This window comes from Melozone crissalis, unplaced genomic scaffold (assembly GCF_028551555.1).
Source record: "Melozone crissalis strain CALT ecotype California unplaced genomic scaffold, PUWL_Pcris_2 ptg000012l_1, whole genome shotgun sequence".
Classification (NCBI taxonomy): domain Eukaryota; kingdom Metazoa; phylum Chordata; class Aves; order Passeriformes; family Passerellidae; genus Melozone; species Melozone crissalis.
In genome coordinates this window covers 6,668,810-6,682,034 of record NW_026535790.1, presented here as the reverse complement: position 1 = coordinate 6,682,034, position 13,225 = coordinate 6,668,810, and the positions used below count along the sequence as shown (strand labels likewise).

At 38.4% G+C, this 13,225-nt stretch overlaps 1 protein-coding gene across 2 annotated transcripts in view; it reads left to right on the top strand.

Moving 5' to 3' along the window:
* TXNDC11 (thioredoxin domain containing 11) overlaps positions 1-13,225 on the top strand; it is a 28,800-nt gene that overhangs the window by 4,976 nt on the left and 10,599 nt on the right. The window contains exons 3-7 of one of the 2 annotated variants that reach the window (XM_054270750.1): positions 512-609; positions 2,480-2,609; positions 9,112-9,205; positions 10,351-10,463; positions 11,405-11,605. In XM_054270750.1, the coding sequence (XP_054126725.1) occupies positions 512-609; positions 2,480-2,609; positions 9,112-9,205; positions 10,351-10,463; positions 11,405-11,605 (636 nt within the window). The remainder of the gene's footprint in view (positions 1-511; positions 610-2,479; positions 2,610-9,111; positions 9,206-10,350; positions 10,464-11,404; positions 11,606-13,225) is intronic. The other variant, XM_054270751.1, reaches the window with a different exon arrangement.

Here is a 13,225-nt window from a genome sequence, read left to right as displayed (position 1 = left end):
CTGCTTTTAAATGGGGAAGGCTACAACTTTCTTGTTGTAAAGTGTTTTCAGATTTGTTCACCTGCCTTCTGACAGAAATTCCCTGGAGTTTGCTTCCAGTTCTGGGATCCTTGGAGACACTGGTAATCATATAAATATTGTAACCATAACAGTGCTTTCAAACAGTTGAGTGCCTGTGAATATTTCAGAGGCACAGCTGTCCTAAACCTCCACTTGTTGAGCTCCACTCTGCAGAAAAAGTAATTAATGTGGGTTGTGATTAAATGAATAAATTTGAACAATTTAGATTAAGAGGCGTAAAAGCTAGAAAGAACGGTGACCAAAAGGATTGCTGTTGCAAAATGACAAAAAGAATTAAAAAAAGTCTGTCTGTGACAGATATGGAATACTGAGTTGAAAAGGCCCTGAAAATATCAGAGGAAATGGATCGGGAAAAGTACATCGAGTACATCTTGGATAAAGTAGGTCACAGTAATGTTCTTTGTTAGCTGAATTTTTACCTGCTTTGCAGGTGCTGTTTGTGGCTGTAAATTGCTGGTGGAACCAGGGGAAATGCAGGAAGCAGAAGCATTTCTTTTATTTTCCTGTGATACACTTGTACCATCAAAGGTAAGATTTCATATGTACAGTCTAGGTTTTTTATTGTTCTTTTGGGAAACAGAGGTATCATATAAAGTGCTCCATTTTGAAAATGTTACATTTCTGGCTTCAGTAAATAGTTTTTGGGTAGATTCTAGGTGAGGTCATCCTGTATGCTGCTCAAGTGCCAGGTAGGGCTGTAATTGTCAGTTTAATGGCACACTGGGCAATTCTTCATCCTTATGGAAATTTTGGGTTGCCTGTGCATCTCCTGGAACTTCTGCCTCCAATGAACAGAATTCACTGTTACATATTAATTTCAGATGTCTGCTTGCTCTCTGGATGGATTATAACAACTGGTCCTAATTTATGACAGCATTAAAGAATGTACCTAAGGGTTGTTGAAGTTAGTGGAATTTAAGTGCATATTTAAATTGCACTACATAGTGAGGACCTTGTTCTAATTTTGAACTTTGCACTCACGTTTTTATTCCCCGAAAGCTAAGATATCATTGTATAAAATTTTACATACCCTCACTTTTATTTTTTAGTATTTGTATGTATTATCTGTTTTTTTTCTCTGTGTGGAGCAGAAGGTAAGGAAACACAATTTCTAAAACTACATGAAAGTATTTATCCCTTGTATTTTACTTTTTATTTTACTAGTCTTGAACTGCAGCTCTCTTTCATTACAGAGGCTGATTTTGTTTTTTGGGGGGAATTTATGCATTGAGGAGGAACAGTCCTGGTCTTTGTTAGCTGACCATGTAATAGACACAAGACACTGGTATAATAATTCAAGCTGTAATAAAAGAACCCTATAATCCCACTTGGATCTACTTTGACTGAAACTTACTTGACCTTGAAATTACAACACAGTAAATGGATGCACTTGGTATCATCAGTAACCTTAAACAGAGCTGTAACAAGATGAGGTGTAAATCCCTATTGATACTTCATAAAATCCTGAAGGGCAGTGCACCCCTCATGCCTCAGATACTAAACCTCACATGTGGTGCCCTGGGCATGTGACATGCTGAGCAGTGAGTATTGCTGTGAACACAGAGGTTTGTAATAAATTGATAAAGGATGTAGAATGATCTAGTGGGCTCTAGGAGACCATTTTGAAGCACCTCAATACAGGTATCTCAGTGTGAGTTGGGTATTTTCCAGTCTATCTGTATGTACAAGCTACATTAAAAATGCATCACATTAAATTCTTCAGTGGAAATGGACTAATTCTTTATGTTCTTTGTGTTTGATTTCATGTGGGACAATAATGCTGTGCCCAGTCCATTTATAATTAGGAGGAGATCCTCTGGAATTCGCAGCTGCAAGCTCCAGCCCACCTTGTTTTAGCACTAACGTTGTGTGAGCTGTTTTATCATATGGCTGAGGGGGAAACTGGAGCTTTGCTGAGTCTCTTCATCAGCAGTGCAACTGAATTTGTCCCTGCTTTACTGATTGCTGCTCATAAAAGGCTGTGTAAAAACATTGCACCTTTTCAGACTGATGCTGTTTGAGACACTGAAAGAACAAGGGAAAATAGTGACGTTTTTCAGATCTGTATTTTTAAGTCTCATGTGTTTACTTCAGAAAAAGTGGAAAGATATGTATATGGTCATGTAATTTATATCTGAGTTTTACCAAGTTCTTTAATGGGACTCAGAAGTGATCTCCATCCCTGCATATCACCAACACTCTGCCCCTTCCACAGATACTCTGGAGCTTCCCTCTGGTAACACAACTCCCTCATCACTTATAGCAGCCACCGGTAAAACAGAGAGCAATTCCCTAGAGGCTGAGCATGCTGTCTGTGTAACTCCTATCTGCCACCCCCAGGAGGGACTCTCTACTGTTAATTTAAGTCTTAATGTTCTATTATTTTTTTTGGTACTAGTTTTGGACCAATTGAATACAAAGGCCCTATGAGTGCTGTTTATATTGAAAAGTTTGTTCGCCGGGTGATGACACCACTACTCTACATCTCGTCTCGATCAAAATTACTAGATTTCCTCTCAAATTATGAGGTACTTGTCTCTCTTCTCTAGCTTTACCACTGTGGTTCAGAAAGAGTTTGACTTGTTTAAGGATTAAATTTGATCTGCTCCAAAGTACTAGTTTATTTTCAGGATCCTGAAATCAGTGCCCTATAAATTTGTTAAAATCATTAGAATATGAATGTTGATTCCCTGTATAGTTACTATTATGATCTAGTGATGCTCTTAATTTACATTACTTCAGTATGTAGAGACAACAAAGTTGTTATCTCACCAAAATGTTACGTACAAACAAGAAAGAAGGGAGAAATCTTTTCACAAAAATCTTGCGGTCTTAAGTTGGCACAGCATTTGAGAAATATGTAATCATTACTTTAATTTTTAAAGAATAGTAAGCTCTTCTAGTAGGATAAGTCTTTTAACTGAGAACAAATATGAAACTAGTTGAAGCAAGGGCTCCTAATCACTTTGTATGTGGTAATTTGATGATTTTAATCCACTGGTACATGTTGTTTTACTCATTTTTGTCTCTTGTGTTCAGGGGTGATGAGATTAGTAGCAATACTGGTGGAATAATAACTTCCAGTCAGACAAAATATGCTTACAACAGAGCCATTTAAAATCCCTTTATAACTGTTGATTCTCGCAGTGCAGAGTGCTGAAGTACCATAATCTTACTAAAGCCCAAGCTGTGAGAGCAGTGTGGAAAACTGATCAACAAATCAGTGCTGTGGCAGTGGGCAGAGCATGGGAGGGACCCTGCAGTGTCTGGGGCTGGAGCAGAGCCTGTGTGAGTGCTGCTCACTGCAGTGCCTGCCTGTGCTGCAGGATGGAGCATGGCCTGTGCTGCTCAGTGGCAGCTGCCACAGCCCAGGGGACACACACTGGGAGTTCCCCTGGGTGGGGGCTGTGCTGTTCATACCAGGAACTACCACTGGCTTTGGTTTTCCAGTGTTTTAAGTGGGGACAGTGAGTTGTGGCCTGTCTCTGGATGCTGGTACTTGATGTGATCACAAGCAATTCTCTTGTCCTTCCATCGCTTCAGTTTTGCTGTTCTAAAATTCTGAAACATTTCTTTGCCTCTTACAGAGATTTGAAGAAAGCCATGCTTGGTTTTTGGTTTGTGTTATGTTATTTCTTGGTAGACTGCAGAAGGTTACCAATGAGCATATTGTCATTAAGCTTAAATTTGCTTTGCAGTTAGAGGTGCACTTCCACTGGAAAAAGACTAAGATAAAAGACAAATTTAGGAGCAACAAAGATATTTTTAAATACTGCTTAGCAGTTGAACGGATATTTTTGTTTCTGCATTCAGGCCTTACCGCTTTCCTGTGCTTGAAATTCTGTGGCTCCAAGTGCTGAGTTGCTGTTTATGCTCAGCATTTGTTGGCTTTTTGGTAGAGGCTGTTTCTGTTCATGTTGCCCCATGGTCATTTCTGCCTGAGGTTCTGTCCCAGACCATGGCTCAAGGTGCTCAATGTCTTTCTTGCCTCTGTAAATTTATGCAAGAGAGGAAGGAGGGGATACAAAAGTAGCAGATACAGATAAGATGAAAGAAACATAATTGTTTATGAAGATGGACGCAGAGAAAGCCATAGACACAAAGGAAAAGTTAGTTTTAAACTGGAAATAAACAGGTTGTTTCATCACTTCTGTCAGAAATGAGAATGTTTTACAATGTTTTTCCTATGAGTTCAGGAATTGATACCTTTTGTAGGAGAAGATACAATCCAGGGGTTAGTCCTGTGTTTAAGGGAGAAAGTTTGGGGAATAGAGTAGATTATGGGCAGTTGGGACATGTATGGCACAAACTAATTGCTATTTTGAGACCCTTGGCTAGTGTCTTCTTTTGACTTTTGATCTTCTCTGTATAAAAAATACTAATTTTTAGCAGAAGAGAAAGGACAGAGGACTGTCAAGGATTGCTGTTGGGCACTTTGGCAGCTCTCTGCTGGTTGATCGTGTTTTTGTGATTTCACTGAAAAACTAATTAATTTCAAGCTCAAAATAATTTGCAAGATTTGTCATCATCACTATCTAATTTTCAGTCCTGTGTTCTGGTAGCAAAAGGGTTCTGCAGACCAGAAGAGATCCTGATGAACAGAATCCAGTTAAATGTAAGAACCGGTGGTGTTTGTTACTCGGTCTTTGGTTCCTTCCTCGACCGAATCACGACTGTCGTGACATGCCACTTGCTCTCACTAGAGGGCGCTCAATCCCCATGGAAAAAGCCTGGTTGAGGACTCGAAAGTTGAGCTCCTGCATTCTCTGGGGGTTGTGGAATGATACTAGTGTAAAACTAGAAATGGATACGAATTAATTTTTGAGAGCAAGGAAAATGTGCCATTTGGAAAGCAGTTAAAATCTTGAGCAGGAAGATGTGCAGTTTCTGACATAACTCAAGGTACCTGTGAGTACCTGTAATCAAATTTCTTTTGTTTTCTTAACTGCAGAGATGTAACAGTTTCATTTTAATCCAAACTGGCATGTCTCATTCCTCATCTGACTGCCCCAGCTGCTAGAAATGGCCTCGGCCTCCTGAGGCACAGAGGAGGAAACAGGAAGCCACTGTAGTTAGACAAAAAGCTTCACTCATTTATGAATATTAAATGTGCTCAGGGAATCCATCATTTCCTGGCTTCAGGAGCAGTAGGAGAGGAGTTGGTCTCTCTGGGAGGTGGCTGCTGTGTCTCTTAACATGATGTCAGCTTCCTGCTTTGCTCTCTGTGTAGGAATGCTTCCCGAGCATCAGCAGCTGGGAGATCTGACACAGACAGACATTCAGCTGGCTTTCATGTGGTGCCTATGTTAAATGATGGTGGGAAAATTTGCTTCAGGTCTGGGTACACAATGATTTTAACATCATTGGAAAATGATGTTAAATGTAAATTTAATCTCAGTCAACAGTTTCTTTGCATTTCTACAGTACAAATATAGTGGTATGTAATATTGGTTCTTCTGTTCCCCAGAGAAGACACATTCCTTTCCTCTTGCTGTTGGCCTTCCCATGTTCACAGATAAAATGAGGCAGGAATTGCCTGCCTGCACAAGCCTGAGAGTCTGAAAAAAATCACCTCCCTTGCTTCAATGCAGTATAGCCAAAACATTTTTTTAAATTACAAATTTGGATAGAAGTAACTGGAGTATTAAAAACATTTATGCAGTTGTAAACTAATTAGTAGCTGGGGTTTTTTTCATATCTTCTGTTCCCATCATTTCACTTTTTTTGGCCTTTAAATTTCAGAGCCTTTTCCTCACAGTCATTTAATGCTGCCTTTCTAAAACTCTTCAAGGCAGTTGTAGTTTCAGTGACTCCCATCAACCTTTGTGAGTGTTGTTACTCACCCTTTTCTCCCTTTTCTAAAGTACTTATGGAAATATTGAAGTGCTTGAGTATCAGTACACATCCTGGCTGGCTATCTTTGACTGCTGAAAAACAATAATTTCTAAATGTTTTTTGTCTTTCCTACTTTCTTAAGCTGGAAAAGGGCCTTCCATGTTATTTCTTATCATCTTAGTTTCTTCAGGAGTGGTTGGTAACTTCTTCTATACTTGAGGGAATTACAGCCTGCTGCATGGAGTCATCTACATGCTTGCTTATTCCTTCTACAAGTTGTGATAGGTTTGAGGCATGGTTCAGTAATAACACTGCTAGCTTTTCTCCAATAAAAATTAATCATCTGAAAATCTCTGTTCATTCTTAAAGTTTCCATGAACTTGCGTTTTGGTAATTGTTGAGATGCTTGGTAAGTCTCTTACTTGATTTAATTGTATCCCACATCACTTTCCATTCCTGTGGTGTAGGGACCAAGCAAGAAATAGGCTTCCCTATAATTAATGATTTTGTATTTCCATATGTGAGTTTCATTAGGAGATAGCACTAAGAACTCTTCACTAATGGACATCCTCAGGTTTGCTCCAAAGCCTTTCCTACAGACACTTGGTCTGAGACAGGGACTGAAAATCATTTCCTGGAAAGAAGAGCTGCAGCAAGCTCCACTCTAGCAGTGCCCATGCTCCTAGTGCTCCTAAGTACCCTTGGACATGTCAGTGTTTATTCCTCTGGCTTAGGCAGCAGCAGCTTCAGCTGATGGCTCCTGAGTGCTCACATGAAGGTGGGTACCCAGAGCTGCACCCTGCTGCTCCTCAGTAACACATTGGGTAGATTCCTCCTGAACTGTTTGCTCCAGCTGCTCCTGAGTTTTGGAGGCTCTTACATGGAAGAAGGTGGGAGTTGTTGCTGTTCAGCTCTTCTTGGCCTACTTGTATTCCAAACCAAGAACTTCTTGTTCACATTGAGATACCTGTTCTGTGAGACTTGAACCTCACTTGTACAGAGCAAGAATTGTTATCAGTTGCAATACCTGGAAGCATTCAGTCTTGTTAAAAACTTCATTCTTACAGGCAGGAAAACTTTCTTGGTACTTGAGAAGAAATACAGTAATTTAGTCCCTTTCGTCCTATGTATAATTGGACCCTGTAACAGGGCAAAAACTTTCACTGGTCTGGGATGATGATTAAAAGGACTTTATTTAACCAGATTACTGATTAGGCATAGAGCATTAGTAAATACTAGTATATATAGTAGTGTATAGTAGCATATATTCTCCAACTACAATTTTTTAAAATTGAAAAACAATTTACAAAAATTATCTTTTGGGAAACATTCACAATCTGGAAATCTTAAGCTTCTGTTAGTGTAAAGCAGAACTGTCACTCTGAATCAGAATGTTACCTTTTAAATAACATTATAAATACTTCTGCATCTGACTTCTGGCTTCTTGCCACATTTTACTGTCACTTCTGACTTTCCTTTCATTCACTGTTTGGTGTCCTGAATTCACTTGGTACAAGATTAGTATTCAAAAATGGTCCTGGGCAATGGGAAGCTAAAATTTTGATTATCTTACCTGTCTCCTTATTTTCATTCAGTTGAATGCTTTCAAAGTCTTTCAGAAGGAATTATTTCTTTTTACTGTCTTAGTTTGGAACTAAGAGAAAAAGATGATCATTAATTACTAACCTGTATGTTGTTTAAAAAAGAACACTGAGTGCTATTATTTTGCTGTGTTTTTTGGCTACTATTTTATTTCTGTTTTTATTTTCTTCGTGGTAATTATTGGTGCAGCAATTTCTCTAATTGCTTGTAACTCATTTTTGTTATTGATAATTTTTTTGGGGTACCTCACAAAGAATCTTTATGAACAAGGAGTTTATGGTTAGCATTCATCCATGAAAGAGGATTCATGCCTAAAAAGAGAAGTCATGAGCTGGAATGGGAATTGTTGTTATTGGTGAACGTCTTCAAGATTGCTAATTGTACTGAATTAGATCAGTGTGTTAGGCTGATATGAATCACTGAATTCATATTAATAATAACAGGTAAATGCATGTTCATGTTTTAAAAATAAATTTAAATTTTATATATAGAGCTAAAAAAAAAAACAAACCAAGCAGTCTCTGAAGTACCAAATGAAAATCCTCCTGTGAGGATGTATTTGCCACACAAATAGGTGCCAGGTGAGTCTGGAATCTTCTGTTCCACAGCAGTCCCTGGAGTGCTCTTGCTTTGTGTGTCAAATGCCTTCTGTATGCACTGCTGGAAATGAGGAACAAATAACACCAAATAACCAAATGCCATCACTTAGTCTGTCCTGAAAGTTACTTAAGCCCATTTGAGTGATGAGTCACAAACATAATTAATAGTAATTTTTAATGGATTATATTTCTAAAAATTTAAAACCAAAGCTCAATGAAATATTGGAATGAAAAAAATCTAGTGTGTACCTCTTTTTTCCAAGTCACCTTCTCCCAGATTCTCTCCTGAGTTTAATAGGAAGTCATTCACCGGAAAAATCAGTAGGCCTGTTCTGGGATGAGTCTTTTAAATTTGGAATTGTCTGTCTGGCAATTTGAAGAGCTTTATGGATATGCAGGTGGGATATGGAGTTCTCAAGATTTTTGTGCAGTTGGTCTCTCACTGACTCTTTAGGATATACTGAAAGGGTTTACAGTGACTGTAGCATAAAGATGGGATAATCACTTACCTTAGCAGGTCAAGTATTGACACACTGAATGTGTGAATTCATGTGTAAATACTAATTATGTGCAACATAAACAATTAAAGTATTATTGCTTAAGCCTTTTATACTCTGAAAAATTGTATTCGATATTCCAATTCTAAAAAAACCTTTATGATGCTTATGCTTCTTTCCTTGGTGCTGGAACTGGTTCAAAATGTAGTTGCAAAGAAAATAGTAATTGTTTTTGGTGAACTTCAACAAGGGAAACACCATTAGAAATGTAGCATCCATAAAGCCCCTCTCTCTTACTTGAGCTTTTGAATGACAGCTTCATTCTTTCAATGAGAACTGATTCCCATTCAGTCTTTTAATATTAAAATTTTTGTTGCAGCATAAAGTGACTGCTCTTCACTAAACGTTGTTGTCTTTTAAGAGTCTGTTGTGTTTACTGTAGTCTCATATATTATACTTGAAAATGGCTTAATTAACTCTAATTCTTATTGTTTCAGCCTGGAGTTGTGGGATTTTTTGAGTTCAATGCTTCACCTCAACCGCCTGGTTATTTAACATTCTTCACATCAGCATTACATTCATTAAAGAAAGGTAAAAGCTCTATTTTCATAATTTAAGGTGTCTGTGAATGGGTTATGTCTAAGTGCTTCAGTAGTTTTTTGCAATCTTTTGTAACTTAGGAATTAATCCCTTCTGAGTGTTTCTTGGTGTTCTAACTGTGTGAGTGTCTCGTTATAGTTGAGGATTGCTTACATAAGAAGTTTGCAATGTGATCAGCCTGGTTTACACCAGGAGAGAGTTCCCTCAGACCCCCACGTGTAGCTGCAGCCCATCCAGGGCCATAGTCAGACTGGCACTTGGTTACAGTGAATCCAGGAGTCTTTGTCCTGTGTCACAGGCACTGGGATGGACTGGACTGTGTCAGCCCTTGGAAACTGAATTCAGTGATGGGTGGAGTTACAGAGCTGCTGCAAGGCAGCCTGAGAAGGCCTTTCTCTCCCTCTTATTTTGCACAGATAATCTAAAATACAAACCCTCTTGATTGTGTTTAAACATGCAAACTTTGTGATGATTGATACCTCATTTTTGAGTCATGAATTTGGGATAGACCCTTCTTAAAGTTAAAAATTAACATGTTTTTTGAATTTTTCTTCCTGTCAGCAAATGAAGGAGATTCATACTTATTTTTTCTTATTCATACTTACTCATTCTTATTTTTTACTGTGCCAGTGATGTGATAAAGAGCCTGTTCTGTACTTTGCTCTTTGATTTTCACATTTGTACATGGCATTAGTTCTTTGCAACATAAAGATAAGCAGTCTTTCTTTATGTGTACATATTTATAAGTGTATAATATATATTTATAAATGATACATATTTACTGTAAATGTGCATCACTTAATGTTCATGCCTTTCCCTTACATGAATCATCTTGGCTATTGAGATGCCATAAACCACAGCAAGGTGCATCTGTGGTACAACATTCTGTATTTCCTAACCAAATGGAGAATTTGGACAATTGAGGTTACACAGACAGGTCTCTATACCTGGAGTGCAGGAGGGGAACATGTTTGTGCTTCTTGCCATCTTTCTTCTGCTGTAATCACCAGTGTTGGCAGTAGCTCTTCACAGATTTTTGTGCCTTTACCCAGCACTGTTGTGTGTTCTGGTTTGAGGGTGGTGGTCCAGGGGAGTTCAATGTGTGTAATTGTTTTCAAAGATTGCAAACCTTTCAGATTACCTTGGCACAATGCGCTTCGGCGTGGTCACGGATAAGCGTGTGGCAGAGGAGATCTCCCTGGTGCACTCTGGCAGTGTGTATTTGCACAGACATGCCAACACATCTCTTGTGAGTATTCCTGTGTGCTGTAGGAACTCTGATGTGGTACAGGCATGCTCAGGGATCAGAGTTAGAAAACTACTTGAATGAGGATATTGACAACGATTTTGTGGAGGAATAATAGGAATGGTGAAAACTTCCAGTTTGGCTTAAAGGTATAACATGGCACTGATTAGACAAATCACACAAATTAAATTAAATTAATTTATATTAACAATCCATGTGCCCTGCATTTGAAAAGTTAAGGCTGAAAATACTAACTTTCAGATTTACTATTTGGCATAGAGACACTACCTAGCCACACAGGCACCATGAGTGTAAACAGGTATTGTGATGTGTATTTTATTCAATTGAGACTATGGAAAACAGGGCTTTGGGTGAAATAGCATAAAATACGTAAAAATTTTTTTTTTTGCTAATTACTTAAGGTAAACTTGCCTGAATATATTAAAATTGATCCTAGAACCTGTGAGCACCTTTTAGGATATACTTCTTTCCTTTGCATTCAGGAATGAGAAATACCAGTTTTAAATGCAGCCTTGATGTTTGAGTCTTAAAAGGCTAATTTAAAATGAGTTAATATGGTGACTGAATAGTGGGAAGAATGTTTTTTAACTTTACCTAAATTAAAATATATTATGATACCAGCTTAAAGCTCTTTTGCTTACAAAGAAAATTTAGACTATTGAGAAAAGTCAAGATTGTAAAGATGTAGTAAAAGAAAGAGGAGCTTCCCTGGTAGAATCCTTTTTGCTTGTGGATGTTACTGTAATCTGATGAGCATTTGGAAAGCTTTCCCAGAGGGAAAGCTTGTATGAAATGCTGCAGTTTGCTGACACATGCATTTTGAAAGGAAGTTCTAATCACCACAGTAACAACTCATACCATACTGAAGAACTGCATTTGTTACTAAATCAAGTGAGAACAAAACTGTTTTTTCCCCCTCCAAGATCTATCCAAAAGACATCATGAACTTCACTGCTGAGAACATTTGCAAGTGGGCTCTGGAAAATCGGGAGATGCTCATCCGCTGGCTGAGACCTCATGGTGGAAAAAGCCTTCTTCTAAACAATGAGCTGAAGAAAGGACCAGCACTTCTCATATTTATACCTTATAATCCCCTAGCAGAAATTCATCCTCTTTTAGATGAAGTAAGTGAATTTTTTTTTTTTTTTTTACTTCAAAAATACTAAAACATGAGAGCTGTGGTCAGGAGTCTGAGGTTAATTGTGACACATACCTCATTTTAGCTCTCTGTTCCAAGTATCTGGTTTTGTTTAGAAGCACTTTTTCAAGCTTTATTATCACAACTCCCTTACACTGGTTTGCATCTCACACAGTGTGCCTTTGCCTGATTCAACAGCTGTTCAGAACAAGTACCTAACTCTTCCTTGACCTCCTACTTTTTGTGGTGGGTGCAGTGTAAGAGATGCAGATCTTTCCCAGCTAGAATTGAAGACTTGAGTGTTTTGTCCACCCCATTCTGTTTCTCCTCTCTTGTCCTTCCAGAGGTCCTTGTGCAATGAAGAATGGATCTTTTGTAAAACCAGACAGTGTTATTTGAAATACCCAATCAAACTAATCAGAGCCAATCTGATTTTTATATCCTGGGTGTTCCTTAATCACCTTCCAATTTTCTCTTCCTCTGAACTGCCTAGGACAGGAGTTTGTGGGGCTGTGGAGAAATGAGATAGGGAAACTAACTTGGATGAAAACTAGTTTTTTGTCCCTGGGCTATTTTCCGTCTGGAACCCATCATTCAATTTAGTATAACACAAAGCTGTACATCCCAGTGTGATCATGTAGCTCTAAGCAGTGTGGAACAGACAAGCATTTGTGAAAGACCAAAAGCAGGGCTGAGTTTTTGTGACAGTGCTGACTTACATGGCATCTGTGTCCATGAATGTGCAGTTTCCACAAGGAGGCCTAATTAATATTGCAATGTCTGAAACAATAAGGAAAAAATTAAAGTAACTTATTATGCAATATTTAGCCAAGCTAAATAGACACAATAAAAGGTACACTAGACTGCTATGAAATAGGACTGGGGAAGTGTATGCCTGGAGAAGAACTGCCATTACTCTTGTAGTAACCTGTCTTCTGTTTGGCAGGCTTTGTTCAGTGGTGCTTGTCACAGATGACACATTCTAGTAACAGGTACCACTTATTTCTACCAAATCAGTGCAGCAGAAGGTGGATGTTCCGTTTCAAATTTCATTCTGCTAAATAACAGTGTTTATCAAAATGTGAAATGAGATACAAAATAATCCCATTGTCCTTGTATAGCTTCACTTTGACAGGGAGATATTATGCAACTTGTTTGCCCTGGGAAGAGCTGTTTACTGCAGCCAGCCTGTGGGTTTCATCAAGCAGTGAAACCACTTGACTGAAAGGCAGTTACAGGGAACAAGGCTCTCAAGTTGAATGTTGAAAAATCTCACAGCAAAAATTTTTTTCTGATTACAGCTCGCTGAAATGAGATTTCTTACTGCATATCTGGTTTTCTGTTCATAATCTCTTCTCAAGCTTCTTTAGGTAGTCCAGATCTCCAGGCTAGGTTACAGTGTGAGGGGCCAAGTTTTTTTTAAGCATTCAGTTAAGCCTTTTCAGGATGAAAATTTCTAACAGCTAATTCTAGAAGACTGTAACAAAGCATTGCTGTAGACCACATTAATACTGAGGGTCCTGTGACACAACAGCCCTCCAGGATGTGACATTTCAACATACCTTTGTTAATTTTAATGGTTTCTGTCAAAGTGTTCTCCTGTAAG